Source organism: Sturnus vulgaris, chromosome 2 (assembly GCF_052056855.1).
Source record: "Sturnus vulgaris isolate bStuVul1 chromosome 2, bStuVul1.hap1, whole genome shotgun sequence".
In the NCBI taxonomy this organism is placed as follows: domain Eukaryota; kingdom Metazoa; phylum Chordata; class Aves; order Passeriformes; family Sturnidae; genus Sturnus; species Sturnus vulgaris.
Window position 1 is genome coordinate 59,128,838 of NC_142244.1, and position 22,293 is coordinate 59,151,130.

At 43.4% G+C, this 22,293-nt stretch overlaps 1 protein-coding gene across 3 annotated transcripts in view; it reads left to right on the plus strand.

Annotated features, from left to right (window-relative positions):
- The window catches only part of TSC22D1 (TSC22 domain family member 1), a 90,723-nt gene extending 75,396 nt beyond the window's left edge, over positions 1 to 15,327 (plus strand). For 2 of the 3 annotated variants that reach the window (XM_014895399.2, XM_014895398.2), the window contains 2 exons: positions 12,857 to 12,908; positions 13,920 to 15,327. In XM_014895399.2, coding sequence (XP_014750885.1) covers positions 12,857 to 12,908; positions 13,920 to 14,177 — 310 coding nt within the window. In that variant the 3' untranslated portion in view covers positions 14,178 to 15,327. Of the gene's footprint in view, positions 1 to 12,142; positions 12,449 to 12,856; positions 12,909 to 13,919 lie in introns of those variants that run through there. The other variant, XM_014895401.2, reaches the window with a different exon arrangement.
- The last annotated feature ends 6,966 nt before the right edge of the window (positions 15,328 to 22,293 follow it).

Consider the following 22,293-nt stretch of genomic DNA (forward strand, 5'->3'; position numbering starts at 1 on the left):
GCTAATGCTAATCTTACAGCCACCAAGGACTGAGAGGTATTTCTCCAACCCTCCATCTGGGGGAAACTAATCAGCAGGTACTAAACAGATACATCAATGAAAGTGGCACTTCTCCAGAAACCAGTGCCTGATCAAATAATCATGAAAGTGTTATTCTTGGAACTGGAACAGCATCTGAAGAGGTATTTGTAAAGTTTTTAATATGTAAATGCTGTATTTGTTTTTCTTTTTGGGGGAGGTTCCTTTATTTTGTTTGCGCAAAGTATTTGATACTTCTAAATCAAGATGCTTGGCACTTGTTTAAACTATTTCAAGCTAGGAACATCATATTGGTTGAGAATGTGTCATGCAGAGTTGACTACTTATTCAGTGAAAATCTACATGCCTTGAAATATCTTTGCGGTATTTAAAATAATCCATATTGGAAAACATTTGCTCTTACTGTGCTTTTATTTCTTCTTTTCAAAAAACATTATTCCACTTAAGTAATGTAATATTAAATGTAATATTAAACCAAAAAAGAGAATTTGAAAAAACAGGATTTTAAACTCATTATCAAATAAGTTTGTATTCATTCAAATACTTCTCATAGATAATATGCATTATCTTCTGTACTGTCACATGATTAAAGAAAAGTTGAGTTAATCAGTCTTGTTAAATGTTTGGAGAGCATTGAAATACAGCTTAGTCTTCTGTAACCTCCTATTCAATATTAACAGTGAAATATGAACTGCACGTTTTTGATGTAGTTCTTTCTAATGTTTAAAATAAATACCAAGTAACTTGGTGAATTGGAAGAATTATTTTACTGAGTTAAAAATACATGACAGTGGAGGGAAAAAATGCCCTGACTCTTCATGTTATAGAGTTGTTTTTCTGTGTGCAGAAGGAAAATACCCATCTGTGGAAGGGAGCATGGAATTTGTTCCTAACTTCTGATCTCTGAACTAGTGCTTTTGTTGTGCCACACCCTTGAAATCTAAACCCCTTCATCTTATATAAATGTTTACATATATCAGCTAATACATTTAACTTCATATTTTTGTCTCTTTATGTTTGTGGTATTGCCTGTAGAGAACATCTTTCCTCTGTGAATGGTGTCACTTTAAAGAATATAAAATTATACATTAGAAAACTTTTTCTTAAAAGCTCCATTTAATTTTTTTTCAGTAATTGACAGTTTCTGAAAACATGCTGAACTTTCAAATGAACACTAGACTTGTAGTAAATTAATCTGAATGCTTAAGGAAAAGTATAATAAAAATACTCTATAACAGCAATTAAGTATAATGGAAATATTCTATAATAGTAATTGATATATAGTGGTAACAGGTATGTTATTTGTGAGCAGCACATGTATACAGCAGTGACTGGTATCATATATTACTGAACAAGGGAGCTAGTATTGAGGCAGTTGTTTCCTACCATCAACCAAGCTATTCCATAGAATGCATAATGGAAAAGGTGTGGTGGAGTAGACTTGTAATTTTCTTTAACCTTTCTGCATTATTAAAAGGTTTTGTTGTGGCTGACTTTTACTGATAAACACAGGAGCATGATGTAGCACCTCTAGTCATAAACCAAAGTCTGCATCTGTTAGCATTGTACAGAAAACAGGGACAGTTTCTCCTGTAGTCTTACTCTGTAAGCTACTTTCTATTTCATTTTCATTTGCCTTTGTTTCCTCTAGTTTCTCTTGCAGAGATGTTGGTTTTTTCCTAGTCATTTTTCTGTGAGTTCAAGTTGGCTGGTTGTTGTGTCACCATAAATAGCAAATAGTAAATGGCCATTGCAAATGGCAGCCTTTCTAGGCTAATGTTCCTTTCTTAGCTAATATTGTATGTGACTATAGGTTTTTTCCCAAAACTGACCCTGCTGGATGTGTGGATCAAATACAAAGACGCATTTCTCTTTTTCTGGTGTAGATGCAGAATTTGAGAGTGAGTGCAGTAGTGTGTGGCTTTCTGGAGGAAAGAGAAGCAATTCTAGGGTCAGGCATCTCATTTAAAACTTAGAGGATATGGATACAGTTGGTGAATCTTTTTCTACTTGCAGTCTTTGGTCAAAGCCAGTTTACAGCATACTGAGAAGGACTTGTACTCTTAATAAAATTAAACACTTTGTGTATTCATAATTTTTAAGTTTGGCTGCCAGAATGAAGCCCAAGATTCAGAATTTATGCTCTGGAGCCTCCACCAAGCTGTTTTGAAAAAATAATCCTTGATGTGCTGTTGGGGAGCTGTCTGGCACTAGTCAGCTGGAAATGGTGATGGTATGGGTGTGCAGGAGCTCCAGCCTCTTGTATAGTGTAGACTGCAGACAGGTGACTGTGTCCCCTTTGGAGCTACACCACCATCTTTCCATGTTTATACCAAATGAATGGTGGGGTAGCATCCTCCATATTTCTTTTTGAAACTTGGTTGGAAGTGCAGAAGATGTGAGTGAGGAGGGTGGGGGGAGATAAACACAGGTCGGAAGATGCTTCACGCTTTGGTTGTGGCATAAACTGGAAGGAGGGAGCACTGGGTACCCCTGCTAACTCTTAGGATGGGTGAAATGGGCTGTAGTTGGTTAAAATACATGAGTATTGAAGGCAGGCATGAAAACATCTGTCTTGCTGTTATATTTAGGTCATCCCTATCAGAACATCAGTAATTTAAATTTATTTAAAGTGTACCTGAGTGATGGGCATCTAGTGTCTGACAGGTGGACTTGGCAATGTTAGGTTTTACAGTTGGACTCAATGATCTTAAAGATCTTTTCCAACCTAAATGATCCTATGATTCTGTGATATCAAGGGATAGGAAACCCACTGTATTTATAGGTAATGTTCTTACTCTTTTTAAAAAAGAGGCTTTAATTCATCATTAGGCAAATATTAGGTAGTTGTAGTCTAATATGAAGAAATAAAACAAAAATCTGGATAGCCCCTTAAACCTAGTGTTTTGTCTATTTAAAGGTAATTTTTCACTCAAGTCAATCTCAGTCCTCCCAAGGATTTAAAGGATCCTTTCAAGTACCTTGACATCTTTTGGTCTATCACTATAAGTAAATTCTCCCAGCCTTGTAATCAGTTTAATGTTTCTTTCCATCTACTTCAGTTTATTGACAGCTTGTTTTAAGATGCTGAGTTCTTCAGAAATAGGGCTGAAAAACAGGTTTGGGCAAACTAATTTAAGTCAGGAGCCTATCAGAGTGGCAGCAGTGCTACTTTGTGACTCAGACATTCACTTACAAATATTTTTGTTTATAGTTGTCATGACTGCTGGTACCTGAGCTGCTGATTGATGTTGCTGTCTACCTGGTGAGGGCCTCTATCAATTAGTAGTAGCTGGGAAGAGTCAGAGAGGAATTTCCCTGTTCTGTACCTTGTGTGGGAGAAGGCATGCCTCCCTGGATGGGAGGTTGCCTAGTGTGGGTTTTAGAAGAGATCCTTCTGTCCTCTGTGCTTGGGGACAGCAGTGGTTCCCTGGCTCTGTCAGTGGAGCTGGAAGAGGGGATTTAAATTCTATGTTGCTGTAGGGATTTTCTCTTCTTCCCATATATTGAGAGTAGTGTGGCAGCTCATTGTGTTGATGCTGTAGAAGAGTGGCTACTGGACTAACACCTTGTGTAAGAATGAGGAAACATTGCTGGGAGCTGTTTAGGACTCCATGCATTTCTAACTGGGTTAGATACTGCAGTTACTTTAGTTTTATTTTTGTGGGGATTGGGTTTTGTTTTAAACGGTTTTAAGCCACAGAGGTTCAGAGAGTCATTTTAATGACAGTGGTTTCTGGAGGATGGAGTAATTGTTTTTCAGAAGTGTTATGTGCCTGACATAGTATGTACACAAGCTGTGTACAGAAGTGCAGAAAACCCTTGGACATCTAATTAAATGGTTTAGGTGGATATCCACCAAGGAAAAGAAAAAACAATGCCCATGCATCAGCAGTTTTAGGGAGAAGAGAGGAATGCTTCATAAACAGGGTGCCACTTGTAAATTTAGCCATCGCTGCATAAAGGCGATTACCCAGATACTGATTAGGTATGAAATGATACGCTGTAATCTTTCCTTCGCAAGTTGTGTATTAAAAGATAAAGAGAACGCCTTCTGCTGTTTGCAGAATGTCTGGCTCAAGGGCAGCTAAATGTCAGTGGTGTGTGCCCTGCGTGATCACCACGGATCCAACAGTCTCGAGGTGCTTGCTGCTTTTAAGCTAGAAGATGCTGTCCTGTGGAAAATTAGAGCTTCTTACTGCCTGAGGTTCCTTTACAGGATCTGTAGGGTACTGAGGAAGGCTGGATCCCATTTGAAGGAGAACCAGGACTTCAGGATATACAGCCTTTTGTAGATGACCTGGACCCATGCCAGCTGTTTGCAGTCTCTGGCCTAGAAGGTGCTCCAGGGACACGTTCAAAATATGCTGAGCCAGGACATCTGTGTTCTGTTCTCTTTGGTTTGCAGCGTGGCAGGGTTTCAAGAACGAAGTGTTGTGCTAAAGTGGGTAATACATCCCTAAAGCCACGAGGCAGTCAGTAAAATTAAATTTTCAGTCAATCTGTTCTTTAGGTAATTTTCAAGTTTTGAAGCACACCTCATTTCATAGTCTTACATATTTTCCCAGATATCTTGTATTCTATTTCAAATCAGTATTGCTTTACAATTTATTCCTTCAGCAAGGAGAGTGTAAATGGAGATACACTGATGGGATTTCTGTGATTGTGAGTCAGCAGGATTTGTGTCTCTTAAATCACTGAAGCTGTGCCTGGATTAAAAGCCTGGGAGTGCTTTCCCACTCCAGAGTTGAGCTGTACCTGTTTCTCAATGCTGTACTGAGTTGAAGCATGGACATTAATCAAATTCCTCTCATATGCTTGTTTTCACAGACGGGGTAAGGTACAGGTTAGGCAGGAAATTATCCCACAAATGCTCAACTCGGTGGCTGTTAAAGGAAAGTAAGATTTTGGGATACACTGGACTGTGCAGTAAATCAGATCACATTCTTATTTGTTTGCAGAAATTCTCCCCATGCTTCCTGAATGGTTGGAGGTACATGGGGTTTGATTTCTAGAAAAGAAAGTCACCATTCAGGTAGAAAAATACCTTTAACCAAGCTACAGTAAATTCAGCCTGTTGAAGTACAGTTCTTCTTGGATGGTACAGAAGCTCTTGAATTTTCCCTATATTTTCTTAGGAAGCCACCAAATTATGATGAACTGTGTGTTGTAGCATTATTAGAGTATTTTGACTATTCAGAAATTAGGAAATACACATTTCAAATTTGTGTAACATGAATATATTGGAGCCAGGGGAGTTAATCTGGAAGTCATTTACCTACTTGATCATTGAAACTGGTGATACATGAGAAGGCATTTGCTAGTGATTGCAGAGGCTGAAACTGTGAGAGTGTAAATTGGCAATTGGGTAGAGGTCTGAAGTGGTTGCTGAGCAGGAAAAGTGGCATTGAGCTCTAAGCTTATTGTCTTACTTTTCTATATGAGTAAACAAGTTGCTGTGTTAGGAGTTTATTATTTAACAGAATGACCTTAAAATGGTTCTCTACAGCAGGGTGGTAACGAGGGATCTGCCACCACAAAAGCTGAGAAGTGGCCGATTTTCATCCTCGTTCACGGCAGATCGATTCCACATCCCGAGTGCTCCTTTCCCACAACGAGAACTTACGTTTGTTTTCTGTACTTTTCATCAGCTGTTCTTACTAATTTCTGTAAAAGCTGGGATAGGAAATTTCATTCCAGCTTCCGGAAGACCATAGGACAGCTCTAGTTAATTGCAGAGGTTTTGCTTTTGTTCCTAGCAACCCTGAGTTGGCTTTAGTGTGATAGGCTTCTGTGGCACATACAGGCTTGATTTCAAGTGTTGCACCAAAATACGGCCATCAAAGGGCAGATGATATTCAGGGGGAAGTGCAGACCAGCTTTTAATGCTGTATAAATACTTTTTTAATAAGCATGACTAAATTATTATCTGATCCAAGATTTTCAATATAGTTTCAAGGGTAACAATTAGAAACAGGGGAGGAGCTGGGAAAAGAGGAAAGACTGGATTAAGGAGTTAACAAAAAAGGCATAATGGGTGTAAGCTCTACGAGGGGCTGGGGACAGGGGAAATTAAGGGCCTTAAGATCCTCCATCTCCTCCTTCCACAATTAGCAGTACTCAGTGAGACATGGTTTTCCCATTTCATGAGACCTGGTGTGGCTTTTCTGCAGCCTTAAGGAAACAGAAAATAATACAAGTTGAAAAATAATAGAAGATGCCCTTTCTTAGTTACAGGTTAATTTGGCTGTTTTTAAATTTGATTCCTAAACCCACTGTGTACTTACACTGAAGGTAAGCTGGGGTGGGTGGGTGTCAGCCGTTGTTCTGTAGTCCCTCCTGGGCTGTTTGTCCCCTGGGTTAGAGAAGCCTTTTAATACAGAGAATTTCATCTTTCCAAATGCTTGTCATGTCAGTGTGCCAAAACACTCCCTATACTTGCCATGTTTGTTATTTTAAGTGTAACTTAAAATGCTCCAGTGACTCTTGCCTTCCCTCTTCATTTAATTTTAGAGTATGTGGTTGAAAAATCTGTTTTACAGCTAGAATAAGGGGGATTAAATATTTGTGTAAGTGGTTTTTACTTCGGAGTGTTCTTGCCTTTGAGAAAAGCATTTACACATGACAGGTACACAGAAGATCAGGGAATTGAGCACTCTTTCTGTGCACTAAATCTAAAATTATTGAAGCCAAATTTCACATAAAGGAAAAATAAATTTGGGTAGTGAAACTTAAAGGTTGTAACATTTTGTCACTCTTCTGTATATGCTGCTTTATGACACTGAATTTCTTTCCCACATCCATCCTGGGGACAATGTCTGCATGTTGTGTGCAGCTTTCTGAAGGAAAGAAAATCAATTCCTGGCTCAGATGTCTCACTTAAAACTTCCAGGATGCTAACATATTGGTGAATTCTTTCCTTTGCAGTCCTTTGTCAAGGGCACTTTATGGTGGGCTGAGGAGGAGGGCTTTCACCTGTAGTAAAGTTAAATATTTCACACCTACTCATTTAAAGGTTTCTGAAATCAGGAAAACCTGTGATTCCCAAGCTGCATGTTACTGCAAATCTCTAACTTCTTTAAATTTGAAGTGGAGTAGCATCTGGATGTAATTGCAGGTTTTGAGTTATGATGGACCTCAGCTGGCTCTGTGAGGAGACTTTGAATCTCATTGGATATGCACAGAACACAGACCTTCATCTCAACTGCATTGCTAGATGGCTATCTATGGATGATCTCGGGAAAGGGGGTGCATACATCCCTCTCCAAGCATCAAAATTGCTTTAAGATGGCTCATATTTCCCTGTAGAGTTGTCTCTACTGGGTAACAAGTGGGTCATCTCTTTGTTTTGCTATATCCAGGTATTTGATTATAGACAGTATGTTTTGTTTTGTCAGCATTAAAATTCGTAGCATCATTATAATTCTCATTAAAAAAACTGAGATTGACTTGGCAATTAGTTGCCTGTCAGAGAGAAAGAGGATATCCTCAGAGGAACCAGTGAGAGCCTCTCCTTATTTTTCTTTTGATCTTACATGGTTATCTCCTTGCTTTAAATGCAGCCTTCTGTCTCTTGTGCAGAGCTCACAGCATGATACTTCTGTGTATGCACTGTGATCAGAGATACTGTCAGGTTATTTCCAGAGCCCCAGTAGGGTGTGCATGTTTTTTCCACTAAATATTTATTTAGTTATGCTTGCACATCTGGGAAAAAGGAAAGAAAAAAAAAGAGTAGTATTTACAAATTCGGCACTTCATTTCACTAGCATCTTGCATAGCTTTCCCTTTTATCTGTTTTTCATGGGACTAAACCCCAATTTCTGGCAAACTAATAAACTAAATTATAGATGCAAATAACATTACTGTGGGAGAGGAAAAGCTCACATTTAAGAAAACAGAATACTGACTTGTAGAAAGAGCTTTTTCAATTTAGCAGAAGTATATAAATGGAAGTAGGAGAATTCAATCTAGAAATAAAATACATGTCTTTCAGAGCTGGACTGTAAGTTCTTAGAGGCTTGGTTTCTTTAAATCAAGATCTTAGCTAAAGGTTTGGAGCTGGAAAAGGAAATAGGCTGCGATTTTGTGATCTTTATTTAGGCTATCTGAAGATGGGGCTTGTGTGGGTGGGGTTATTTTGTTTGGGTTTTTTTGGTCCTTAGTCTTAAAAATATTTGATTTACTGTGGGAAAGTTCGTTGGACAGCTTCTCCAGTTATGTACTTTTACTGAGATGAAGAAAAATAATAATGGCCTATTGAAATAAATAAACCTTTAGTCCTTGATGTCAAGTACAGCCAGAGCTTTCTCTCTGTTATTAGCTTGGTGCAATTTTGCGTAAGTTGGATGCTGGGGGGGTTGCTATCACTACACAAAGAATTTTGAATCTATGAATTTTAAGGCAGAATAGTATTCTGCCATTTATTCACCATTTTTAGATGCCAAGTGGAATGCACAGTCAGATGTCAGGTAGAATCTAATTACTGTAGTCTTTTCTTGAGTAAATAGCAGATTTTATTTTTAACCTCTTCAGTACTTGCATTCTGCAATTGAAAAGCATAGTTGAAGTTCACAAGATCTGAGCCTGTCTGAGCATAAGATGAAAGTGTGCTGTGACAGCAGTTGCTGTTTTTCTAATACATTTTCTGATGTGGTATCTTTGTAACATCATCAAAAGATGACTTATTTTATGTTCAGAAGATTCTTATCAAGGGCTTTTAATGTCATCTGAAGGGAGCGTACACTGACAAGGTACTTAAAAGATAAATGTTTTCAGTTAAAGAACTTTTTAACACACATGGAGAAATATGACAAACCAGACTTTCAAAGAGACAAAATGATTCTGTGCTGTAGTTTACCTCATTATGTGCTTAAGATGAAAAGCACTTTTTTCAAGTGCTTAGCATGAATAAATTGAGACAAGAGGAAATTATTTAGTGGGAGAAAGTGCTTAAGAGCTGAAATATTACAAAAAGTGACACGTGCTAAAAAGTCATTGACTACTGTATGTAGTCAATATGTTCAATTTAAGAAGTTAGTTTATATGAGGACCAAAGATGCTGATGAGCTACGTTTGCTGTATTGTACTCTACCCTGGTGATTTCTCAGGAGCCCATCTCGAGTATTTTTCTGTTACTTTATGCAGTTTGTGAACACCTGGGGTCCTCTGTAGATATGCAGGCTCGGAGTGTGTGCTATCAGGGGCATGAATTTGTTCACCTCAATGCAGACCTAGAGTGTCTTAACCCAACCGAGGAATTCTGCAGCTTTTCTCACCTCTACTCCCAGGAATTGAAGCTTTTTCAGAAGAAAAAGATAGAAGTGGTTATAAGGTTTTCAGTAACACTGTAATAATCTTGACGTCCTAGAGAAAAACTGAGTTTGGAGAACTATCTTCCTTAAATCTTCCTTTTTTTTTAATTTCATAAAGAAGATATTTGTTAAAAGCAACAGCAAAAACTCAGTCCTTAGAGTATGTTCTTGTCAGGCAGATGATAATCAGGGTGTTGAAATGAGATCATCAGAGATAGTGGTACTGTCCCCTCCTCCCAAAAAATTTCACCCCAATTTTGGAGATTAAAGTAATTGATATCATTGGGTTTTTTATTTCCTAGGTGATCCGCTTTCTCAGCCATAAAGGGATGCTTATGGTTTGCTTTTTTATAGAGTGGGCAAAGCAGAACGTGCATATTAATATGCAGTCCTACTTACGCAGCTGACAGCTTTCTGTTGAATCACAACTCTGCTTGTAGGCATCTAAAAATAAATGACAGATTTTGTTAAAAGCCAACTGAAGTTAATGGAAGATGGTTAATGAGTTTAGTGGGAATTTGATTTAGGATCATATGTGTTTTCTTTGTGAAGATTAATATAGATTAAAGATGGCAGTGATTTTGTTAATTGAGTTTGAGAATAATTTTTCTCTTGTCAATGGAATAATGGCATTTGATAATTATCAGCTGTTATGGCAGAACCAACAACCTTCTTGGAATGCATCCATTACTTTATTTCTGCACATATGAATGAAACTACATAGAGCTGTGTGCTGCCTGTCCTGCAACAGCAAAGCAGGAGTTTTGAGGATATGTCTGTCCAGGCCTGTGAGTCTGCCATCTTCAAATTCTTCTGTATGAGCCTGATTAGCAGTGATAGGACTTACCTGCTTTTATACCTACCCTTTGTCTGATAAAAAACTACAAGGGACAGAGTTTGTCTCAGAGCTTTTATCCAACTGCAATTTTGTTAATTGTGCTGAGTAACTGCCATGGGGAGGAGTCATTTGCGACATTACTGATTTTGAAGCCCAACCTGTCATAAAACATTAATTTAGATCAAGTCAAGGACAGGAGTTGATGATGCAGATTCCAGTAGAGATGATGTGCTGCTGGCACATCTGGTCTATTAAAGGGCTCACTTGCTTAGTGAAGGCCATGGGTACCGCTGTGTGTAGTGAGTAACCTCAGCAGAGAGTGCTGTGGGTCCTGGTGCTTGTCCCTCGAATGCATTGCTTCAGTTTATTTGCTGTCACGAGTTGTCAAGTCGGTACAGGGAAGGGTTTTTCTAAAACACTTCCTTGAATTTTCAGCCTGTTAGGTGCTATCCCGTGCAAATTCCCCACGTATCCAAAGGGTGGGATGAGAGCTGTGCCCTTGTGGGATGGGAACCCTCTCTGCTAGCGGGAAAGTGGCTGTAAGGAATTCCTGTTCTTAAATGTGACCTCCCTGTGAAGAGGATTAGTTTGTAGTACTCTGCTGGTATTATTGAATGAAAGAATAGTAGTCTAGGACAACATAAATAAACTAAGAAGGATGATGCAGATACGCAAATGCTAAATTTAGCTTTAAGATGATTATTCTGTGCCTCCTGGCTTTCCTGCTTCTCTGGGAGCAGCACCTGTGATGTATGTGACTTGTATTTCTTGGAGAAGTTTGCTATAGAGAATGGAAGAGGTTTTTGACTTTATTTTTTTGTGCCTTTTAGTAATGTAACGCCTGCTGAAAGTGCAGGTCTAGAAAAGAGTGGTTTTAGAGGCTGGCTATTTCTTGTGACAGTATTTCATGGTGGTCTAGTCTAGTTCAGCCTTGGCTCTCTTTCTAAGCTGGTACTGGTAGAGAAGATCACTTGGGCTGGCACTGAATGTAGTTGCTGGGTTCCATGACACATGAGAGCATAATGTTTGTTGAGAAAAACACCACAGTTAGGTGGGAGAAGGATCTTTTCCTAAATTATTAATGTATGTGCTGCAACTTTTAAGGCTAAGTGCCTTATGGTGCAACCTAAAAATAAGTGAATAGGCATTTTCCCTGTTGCTATAGAATAGCGTCAGCCGAAATAGAAATCATGCTAGAAATCCACACGTTTGTGCCATACGTGTTTTTGTAGCCGATCGGTGGCTGAATATTTTTTTTCATAAATGGCTGTATGGGCTCGTAAGGTGTGTGTAAGGGATAAAGAGAGATCGCAGGTGTCTGAAAGAGTTTTATCTGCAGTGTGTGGCAATCCTACTTTTCCCTCTCGGCACGGGCGAAGCGAGCAGGGCTGCCGGGCACGGGCTCCGCTTTGCGGGGTGAAATGTGCGGGTTTTGGGCCGAGGCAGAGGTTCGGCTGGCTGGTGAGCCGTGGGAGCCGGCACCGGGACTTTCCCGCTGCCGCGCGCCGATAGGTGGCGGTGTCGGCGCGGCCACGGGCGGCCCCTCGGCGCGTCCCGCGCTCCCGCCGCGCCGTGCGGGGCTTCCCCGCCGCTCCCCGGGCCCGCTAATTATTATTTTCTTTCTTTCCTTTTTTATTTTTTTTTTTAATTTAAATCCCCTCCGTTCCTGCGGGTGGGGCCGGCAGCGCGAGCGGAGCGGCGGGGCGCGTGCCGGGGCTCGCGGGCGCGGCGGGAGCGAGCCTCCCTCCCCGCGCTCCCTCACGGCCCCTTCCCCGCGCGCGCGGGACCGTCCCGCGTGGGCGCCGCCGGCCCGGGCCGCGCGCGGCGGGGGGGTGATGGGGGGGGGGGGGGGGCGCGCTAATGAGATGCGCGGCGCGGGGCGGGGCCCGGGCGGCGCAGCCAATGGGAGGCGGCGCCGGCGCATAAATGATGGGGGGGGCCGGGATGCCCGGGTTTTGTGCTGCGCGGCGGAGCGCTGACCCTGCTCGGAGCCGGCCGAGCGCAGCCCCGCAGGGTCCCGCAGGGTCCCGGCCCCGCCTCGCCCGGCGGAGCGGCCCCGCACGCACACACGCCTCCGGGAGGAGCGAGACCTGGTTTTTTGTTTTTTTCCGGGGAGCGTTTCTGGCCGCGGTTGCATGAATGCCCAATGTTGTAGACCGGTGGCAATGGATCTAGGAGTTTATCAACTAAGACACTTCTCGATTTCGTTCTTATCGTCCTTGCTGGGCACCGACAACTCGTCTCTGAGGCTCGACAGTAGGTAAATAAGTGTTGTGTCCGAGCGCTGTGCTGGCGCGGCGGTAGCGGGGCAGGTGAGCGCCGGGCTGGCTCCTTTGTCCGGGGAGCCGCAGCGGCGGCACCGGCGCCCGCCTCTCCCCCCGGAGGTGCTGCCCTCCCCGGCTCCCAGCGCTTCTGCCGCAGCCTGCAATTGAGCTCCATCTTTGTGGTCCGTCGTGGGGCAAAATGTCGGGATATTTGGTCAGGCGGGGGACTCGGGCGGCTTTACAGGTTGCTTTGCTGCATTAGAGCATCCTGGTGAGGCGGCGGCAGGGCAGCGTGAGGATGACTTTCTCAGCCAACTGGCTACCAATGCTCGCGTCTCTTGTCTCTTAAATAATTCAGCCGCTGCTAATGTTGTATGTTTTTTTTCTTTCTTTCTCTCTTGCAGCTCCTCTGGTGCAAGCGTAGTAGCTATCGACAACAAAATCGAGCAAGCGATGGTATGTACCGATGTGGCATAAAACCTTGTTCGTATTTGAAGCAGTAAACAATATGGGGATGCGGCGGCAGTGTTAACCCGTGCGAGGACGCGTTTCGGTAGCGGAGCCGGGGACGGAAGGGGAGGCACGGAGTCGGTTTCGGGAGCTTTTTCTTTTCGTTATTTTTATTTTTAATTGATCAAAGGCTTCCCGCGGGGAGGAATGCGCACGTTTGTGTATTGATGCCGGGGAGGGAATGACGGCATTGCTCTTGGCTCCTGCCTTCTCAAACGATTGATCCCGGCTCCATGCGGCTGCAGAGGGGCGCTGCTGGGCAGAAAGCGGAGCGTATTTGTGGGGTTGTACAGTCCCAAAGAGGGGGCGTTTTGGGATACTTTTCATTTTATCTTTCTAACTCTTCCCCTAAGCGCGGGCGAGCGCAAGCTTAGCGAGCGCATCCCCCGCGGGCTGCAGCCGGGGCATCCCCCGCCTCTGCGCCCTTCTCCCCGCGGGCAGCTCGGGCGCCGCGGTGCCCGGAGCCGGCGGCTTCACCTCGGGGTCCGTCGCGGGCGCTGCTCCGGCCCCCGCCCGGCGCGGAGCCGGGGGCCCGGCCGCCCTTTGTTACTGGAGCGGTGCCTGGAGCCGCTCTCCCGGGAGCCTCTCCGGCTGTTGCTAGGCAAACTCGGAGCCTTTAACTCCCGGCTATAAATAACTCGGCCGCCCATTGGCCGCGCCGTGCTCTGACGTCACCCGCGGCCGCGCGCGGACGGCGGGAGGGAGGGAAATGCGGCAACCTGCGCCCAGAACTGGCTGCAGCCGGCGCGCGGGGGGGCGGGGCCTGGCGCGGGGGCGGGGCCACCGAGCAGCCCGGGCCACACGTGAGTGTCGGCCGTGACAGCCCGGCCCGGCCCGGCCCGGAACGGCGCTGCCCGGGGACGGGACGGGGGGCGCACCGGCCATCTCCATAGCGGGGTCTGCCGCGTCTCCGGCGCTGCGCTGCTTTCCTAACGCACACACTCCTCTGCATTTCAGGATCTGGTAAAGAGTCACTTGATGTATGCAGTAAGGGAGGAAGTGGAGGTCCTCAAAGAGCAAATCAAAGAGCTGATAGAGAAGAACTCGCAGCTGGAGCAAGAAAACACTCTGCTAAAAACACTTGCCAGCCCAGAGCAGCTTGCCCAGTTCCAAGCACAGCTGCAGACAGGTTCTCCGCCCTCCTCTTCCCAGTCACAAGGGACAACACAGCAGCCTGCTCAGCCGGCATCACAGGGCTCAGGGCCTTCAGCATAGCTCAAGATGTCATCGCCGTCATGACTGCTGGCTTCTGGACTGCCCAGAGCGAGGAGGACTAGCGGGAATCCGCCGCGGCCACCCTTCAGCCATTTCAATGCACATTGCAACCCTGACTGAGGACTCCATGCCTTGCACACATCAGGAGAGGCTTCTCCCCCTTGTATTACACACTCATCTGTCTCTCTCTTACCTCCCTTCCCCCTTTGGCTTGAAGGAGTCTGTGTTCTTAGGTTGGTTGAATAAAATAAACTTCTTCCAGAGAATTAGCACAAGTACACTGGGGACTCGAGCAGCTTCTGCAGATGGCTGAGAAATGAAGCTGCATGCCTGAATTTTTTTTTTTTTTTAATCTTCCATTCATCCAGTGCTACAGCTGATACAAGTGCTTTTCAAGCTTGGAAACGTGAAGAAATAGACTGGAGTAAAAAGTGATGGCTCAACCCCCTGTAGCGCATTGGGGTTCCAAAGTGTGGACTGGTGCATAGGATCTAAGAGGAAGAGGGAGAAAGGTAATCTCAGTGTTTAACACTTAATTGTCACCTGAAACCTTAAGTGCAAATATTTGCACCGTTTTCTGAAGCAGTGGACAGGTGCATAAAGCTGTATTATATATAGAAAACAGGTAGGTGACAATACAGTTGTTGGGTCATAGGATAATTACAATGAAGGTTATTTGCCTACTGTATATTTGTGTATTTAGTGTAATTACTTTGTAAAATAGAAAACTGTAACTATTTAGGTTGTACAGATTGAAGTTTAGTTGTTTCATTGGCTGATCTGAAGAAGTTTGAAAAGTTTTTTTTTTAATGCTACATAAATAAGAATGCACCTACGCAACTGTTCAGAATTTGGCAAATTAATGCTGTTTGTGTAACTTCTGAAGTTCCCTGGATGCTGATTATCTTGAAGTAAATCATTGTTCATTGTAGTTTGGTTCAAGATGGGAAAAACCACTCCAAAAATTATCAAGCCCTGATAGCAAAGAATTAAAGAAAAAAAAAATTGGATTTCCCAGTATGGATTTTTTGCATATGATCTGTATAGTAGTATGCATATGTTTTTGTGCATGTTCTCTACAGTTGTAACACGTCAATGTATTTAACTGTTGCACTTGTCAACTTTCAATAAAGCATACAATGTTGATAAATCACTGTTTGTATATTGTACTGGTGTTAACCACAGCCACTTTTAAGATGTTGCAATGCAGTTTTACATGGGTAGTGAGGTCAGGAAGCCTAAGTCTTGGTGCAAGATGCTGCCTCTTGGCTTTAGATCTTTAGTTTCAGCTAAAAATGCAGCTCTTGCTTTGCACAGCTCTTTAAAACTGGCAGATACTGAAGCTAAACGAAGGAGGAGGGAGTAGGGTGCCTGAATAAGCAAAATGCTGGGTTTGGTCCAGTTCCTATAAGGTCAGGACTGTAGGGCTGCAGATACCTGTTGTATATTAATATGTAAGTTGTTTCCTGGTGGCAAACTATGCCCTTGCCTGTCATCCCATGCTGGCACAGGTTCCCACCCTAAACTTGGGGTGAGAAAGGCAGTAAGCACTGAAGCTATCCCACCACACCAGGTCAGCCTGTATTACAGTATTAATTCTGCCTTCTGAAAAATGTTGAGAATAATTTCCACTTTTGTATGTGTAAGCTTGGAAAAAATGCTTCTTTAGTAATGCTGATTAAAACTGAATCTAAGCTTATGAATTTCTAGGTAGAAATGAGTAGTCAAGGTGTGACTGATACACTGCAACCAGGAGAGCAAAGGAATTTGCAGTTTTGCAGCAGTGACTTAAAATGTGAATACAAGAAATTAATTTGATTTAAAACATAAAGGTTAATTACGAAGGGTTTTTAATAAGGTCATATGACTGTTTACTCCATGTAATGAAAATCGGGCGATAGTATTTTTGTGGAGCTTCTTGTTACTGAGAGTAATCAAGTGTAGCAGAGGAAACTAGAAAGCTGAGGATTCAAAGGTAGAACAGGTCACTCTTGTGTAATTTATAGCTAAATTTTTGCTTTTGGTGGATACTTACCATGTACCAGATCAGGCACTGCTTAGCTGAATCACAAGTAGTTGAATTGCCTTTATTGGGATTGCCATAGTGAAGTGCTTGCGTGAGTGTGTCTTCATGGGAGTGTGAACTTGAATTCATAGCTGGTGTTCTTGAGATTTCAGTGTACAATTCAGGAGTGTTCTTAATGAGGAAACACCAGAGAAAAATGCAGGATTTTCCTTTTAATGGATTGAGCTAAAATTAGAAATTGTTGATGGCCTTTGTGGCAGAACAACACTGAATTATTTGGATCCAACAAAAGGAATGCTAATTTTGGTGCTTTTTAAAGGGCTTAATTGTCTCCAGTTGCCTTTATATTCTGTCTCTTTAGCTCTTTCAGGCCATAACATTGTGAAAATTGACTTTTTTATATACTTACACAGATCAGTTTTTTCACCCACTTCAGTTACCAAAATTTGCAAAGAATTTTTTTTTTAAATGTAATTGACTTCTGGATTTATTTCTTTGAAGAAGCGTGTCAACATATTCTAAGTTCAAGTTTGTTTTTTTTTAAACTGTTCCTTAATAAAAGATTTGGAAGGCTTCATGATTTTGGTTAGGTAATACATGAATAATTTTAATACACTGTATTAAACAGTGGCAAATCAATCCTGGCAAATCTGATCATTTATGTATTGAGTAGTTCTCAGCTGTGGAGCTGGTTCTTGGAGCTGTTTGCTAATTGCTAAAATGAGGCCAAGAAATGTTTTGTTGCTGAGATGATTTTAGCATGTCAAAGTGGCAACCTCTTCATGAAACGGATTCAAATTGACTAAAATCGTGCTTGAAATCCAGACAAAGCGTAGATGTTTGTCAGTTATGTTGTAATACTTCTGGAATGAATTGTTTTGATTTTTGCTTTTGTTCTAGAACAAATAATTTTTCAGAGAGCTTTAAATCAAATGTTATCAGTGGTCAAGATCATTGTCTTTTTCCACCAAAATTTTTCTTTTTACAAACTCTGAGATGCAGGTTTTCATCCGCACTGAGTGTTATATTAAATGTAACCTATCTTTTATATGTCAAGCTTTTTATTCGCTGTGTAGCTACAATTCAGTAACTCTTCTGGCTGTAGTCAAGCTGTTTGTTATTGAATTTCTTCTTGTCAATTAGCTGCACACTGGCTTTATTTTTAACAGTAATATGATAAGCTGATCAAAGCAAATTATCACTGAGACCAGGTTGCTGCTCTTTTTTGTTCTTATGTCTTTTTTTTTTTTCTTTTAAACCAATACATTTTGGGCAAATAATTCTGAGGCAAGTCTGGGTGGTTCAGATTCTGGGGTCTCTACAGATACTTGAGAGTGCTGGCTGTAACTGGGGTAGAGCTGCTTTTCCTCAGAGCAGCTGGTACAGTGTAATTTGGGCTGGATTTGTGACCAAAACAGTGTTGGTAACACAGGGATGTGTTTGTCACAGCTGAGCAGGGCTGACACGGAGTCAGGGCCCTTTCTGCCTCCCACCCCATCCCACCAGAGAGGACCTGGGGTGCACAAAGGGACACAGCCTGGACAGCTGAGCACAACCGACCATAGCGGGGGTATCCTATAATATACGGTGTTGTGCTCAGTGTATAACCTGGGGGAAGAAGGAGAGGAAGTTCAGAGTGGTGGTGTTTGTCTTCCCAAATCACTGTTACATGTGGTGGAGCCCTGCTTTCCTGGGGATGGCTAAACACCTGTCTGCCCACGGGGAGTGGTGAATGGATTCCTTGTTTTGCTTCTGTGCTAAACTGTCTTTATCTCAATGCATGAGTTTTCTCACTTTTTCTGATTCTCTCCCCTATCCCACCGTGGGGGAGTAAGGAAGTGACTGTTGTGGAAGGAAAGAGAAATAAGAGCAAGTGGCTGTTGTGGCACTTAGCAGCTGCCTGGTTAAACCACAACAGTCCTTTTTGTTGCCTGCTGTGGGGCTGGAAGTACTGCCAGATGTGATTGGAATGTGCTCAATCGATTTTATAGCTATTATTGCTGTTTTGCTATCAATTGACAGGCTCCTGTTTGCCATAGGGCTTGCTTGCCTGAGTCTAGTGCTCATTAGTGGCTGCTCCCTGCCCTGCTGTGCTGCTTATCACCTTGCTCTGCGGTGCCTGGGAACATTTCGATAACAGCCATGGCAATGTGTCGGGCTGGCACATGGCCAGAGCTGCTGCTGTGCTGCTCTTCTGGACAGGCTGGATCTCTAGTGTGGACTCGAGTGGAAGGGCCTCTGATCTGTGGGTGAGTCCATGTGGGAGCTGGACACCCTGAGGCATCTGTGGCCCAGGATAAGGCCATGCCAGAGCAGGTACATCTCAAGGCATCCGTGGCTGTGGTTATGTCTGTGCCACAGCAGCTGGGCCTCTGAACGGATTGTGGCCCAAGGGTTAGTCCATGCTGGGGAAGCACACCTTGAAACATCAGTGGCTGTGCTTGAGGTCATGGAAGAGTACCCCAAAGTGTGTGGCTGTGGATAAGCCCAGGAGACAGCAAATACACCCCTGGAGGGACTGCAGTCATTGGTAAGGCCATGCTGGAGCAGGAATATCCCTGAAGGCGTTGTGGCCCATGGAAAAGACCATGCTGAAACTGGTCTGCCTCAAAGCAGCTGTGGCTGTGGGTAAGTCCATGCCACAGCAGGTAGGCAGACCCTTGAAGAGTCTGTGGTTCATAGATAAGGCTTCACTTGGAGCAGGTACACTCCTAAGGGACTGTAGTCTGTGGAAAAGTCCAAGCCAGAGTAGAGTTAACTGCTATTTTAAACTCCATGGTCTGCTCCAAGTGAACCACAAGTGGAGAATGTAATGGAAACATTTTGAAATTGTTGTAATGTGGAATTTGAGTTGCCTATTATAGGAATGACTACAGCAGGAATCACCCAAACCAGTGGAGGACAAGCTTTACAGGAAGCAGTGCAAGTGCAGCAGTGACCTGACCTGCCTTTGGTGCCCAGTAACTCCACACAGCACACCACATCTCCTGTCCTGACCAAAGTCATGGACTAAATGAACTCAAAGGACATTATGTGGATGTTTGTGGATGCTTGACAGACGTTTCACAGGGGTGATCCATAGACTAAGGAAATTACACCTGTGAATTATTATATCAAAGGATGGTGACGGTGGTGGTGGGTAATGAGAAGGTACTGGATAGTGTGGGACCTGAGCATGATGTAAGTGGTGTGGACTTAGGAATGGAGAATACGCTGGTTTGGGATAGAGCTAGGATTCATCACAGGAGCTAGTGTGGGGCTGTAGTTCAGTTTTATGTGGAGAATAGTGTTGATGACACAGGGATGTGTTTGTCACAGCTGAGCAGGGCTGACACTGAGGGCCTTTTCTGCCTCTCATCCCAACAGAGAGAGGGCTGGGAATGTGCAAGGAACTGGGAGGGGACACAGCCAGGACAGCTGAACCCAAAGGGATATCCCAGATCATATGGCATCATACTCGGCCTATAAAGCTGGGGGAAGAAGGAAGGGATGTTTGGAGTTATGGAGCTCATCTTCCCAAGTCACCATTACATATGAAGCCCTGCTTTCGTAGGGATGGCTGAACACCTGCCTGCCCATGGGAAGTGATGAATGGATTCCCTGCTGTGCTTTGCTTGCGTGCTCAGCTTTTGCTTTACCTATTAAACTGTCTTGGTATCAGCCCGTAAGTCTTCTCACTTCTCCAAATCTCTCCCCCATCCTAGTGGGTGGGGGAGAGTAAGCAAGTGACTGTTGTGGAAGGAAAGAGAAATACTCTTCAATAACACGCCTGGAAACTGCCCAGAGAGCACCCAGACAAAACCTCCCAGCAGCAGGGGAGTAAATGCAGTGCCTTAGAGATGACTCTCCCTAATTTTTATGGAATAAATCACTGCCTGGGAGGCAGCTTCCTTTGGTTCAGCTGCAGAAAGAGCCCCACAAGGCTATTTGGGAATTACCACCCATGATTTTTTGTAGCTACAAATCTCAATACAAAGAATTTTAATTACTATTTATTCCTTGCAGGGAGAAATAGCGGCTTGCTGGCTGAAGGCATACTTGTTTATTTAATATGTGCCATTTGCAAAACCTCTTGTTAAGCATCCTGAGCACATCAGTAACAGGTCACATCTTACAGATGATGCATTATTTCTCACTTTTCTCCTCTCTCTTTAGGGTTATGTTTTTTAATTTCCTTGTGAGTTTTCTGCTCGAGTAAACCTGAAAGAAGTTATAAATTCAAGGAAACCAGCGCAATTCCAACCTTTGCTGTTCAGTGTCACTTCAGATATATGGTTGCTGGAGAGACCTCCAGAAGTCTGGAGTGAACTTAGGCATTTGAAATGTTTGGGGATATTCTGCAAAACTCTTGCCACTGCTTACTCCTTGAGTGAGTAAGCAGACTCTTCTGACTGCATTTATTTAGTATGTGCTGAGCTAGGTCAACAAATGGCCTGCTTGAAAATCCCAGGCAAGGAGTTTCCAGCAGACGCTGGCAACTGCCCTCTTCAACTGGGGTCCAATTTCCAACAGGAGCAAAGCCAAGCGCAACAACAAAGTTAAAAGGCAAACCATGAAAAAACTGACTTCCTTACATTGTAAATACATCGGAAAAGGGCAGCAGTTCAAAAGGGAAAATGAGCAAAACTCTGATTATTTTCCTTGAAATGGAATCCTAGGGGGTGATTGTCCATTGAGATGCCCCCAGGAGAGTTGTGCTGCGCCAAGAAGCAGGAGAGTTTGGGTAGGACATGGCCAAGAGGCCTCCAAACTGATGCACAACAGGAATTTGGGTACAGTGTAACAATCAGCTGAGGAAAGTTCTCTAAAACCTTATTATTGAGCTAAACCAGATTCTCAGGCCATCTTGAAGCTTAATTTTGATTCTTCAGCTGGGTTGGGTGGGGGTGTTTTTTCAGTGATGTGTATGTGGTAATACACATTGGCTGCAGTTCAAGTCATCATGAAAAAGTAGCTACAGGCAAAAATTTAAAAAAAAGGTCATAATGCTCCAATTTACGGTCTTGTAGTTTGGGTGCACTGAGAGCTCTGTTAGAGTTCTCCCTCTTTGGAGCTCTAAAGGCACTGTAAAATGACGAGAGGTTTTGATGTGGCAAGTGCAAGTTCAGGGCAAATCCACCTTAATCTTGGAAGTAACAAAAGGGGAGTGAATAAAACCTTTCAGCCTCTAAAACCAGAGTCAAGAAGAACAAACCTCAAGGCCTTCAGCATGGAAAGCAGATGAAGTTGTTCATCAGGGAATATTAAAAACAATGGGGATGAGCTTATTTGTGTATTATTTAAATTACTGTTAGCTGCTTTCCAGTCCAATGTACACTCAGGATCTTTAGGATTTAGAAGCTGGGTATCTGTGCTGAGGTTTCAGATCTCTCCCCCCACACCCCCAAAAGAATCTTATTAAAAGAATCTACCTGCATTATGCTCCCTGTGGAGGCTGCTGTAAATGCCCACTCTTCCTTCCATTAGTCTTATTACTGAGAACCTCCCCGTTCTGCCTCTGCTCCTGCTTTAATTGAAGCTTTGCTAGCAGATAGCCATCAGAAAAGACATCTGCAATTCAATTAGATCTGTGCTTAAACTCCTGATCTCTGTGAAACCAGCCGATGCCAGAACAGAGTGCCCTCCATGGGCTCACTGGGGCTGCAGCCTGCGGTGCTCTGCACTTCATTCCCCTCCTGCCCTGCTGGCCCCGCTTACAAGTGCTTGAAATGAGGAACCATTCCTCACAGGAGGCTTGTAGGAGCTCATTTCCTCTTCCTTGCAAAGCAGGAGAGAAGCTGGAAACTTGGCACCGCTGAGGAGCCATGAAACCTGCTTTATAATGCACTGAAAGTGGTTGCTGCAGAGTAGACTCTTTCTGCCGTGGGAGGTAGGATATTAAGGAGTTCCAAAGGTGCTCCAGGGGTAACTTATTGCATCTTTGGCATAGACATGAAAGTATGATGAATTTACAGGAATGCCCTTACTAGAAGAATTTGGACTTTTTCGCTGACTTAATTCCGTCTCTGGTGCTGTAGTGGCATGTTCCCTGGTGCCAGCTGCTCCAGGGCCACCATTCCTGCTTGCAGTGACCCTATGAGGTGACTGAGG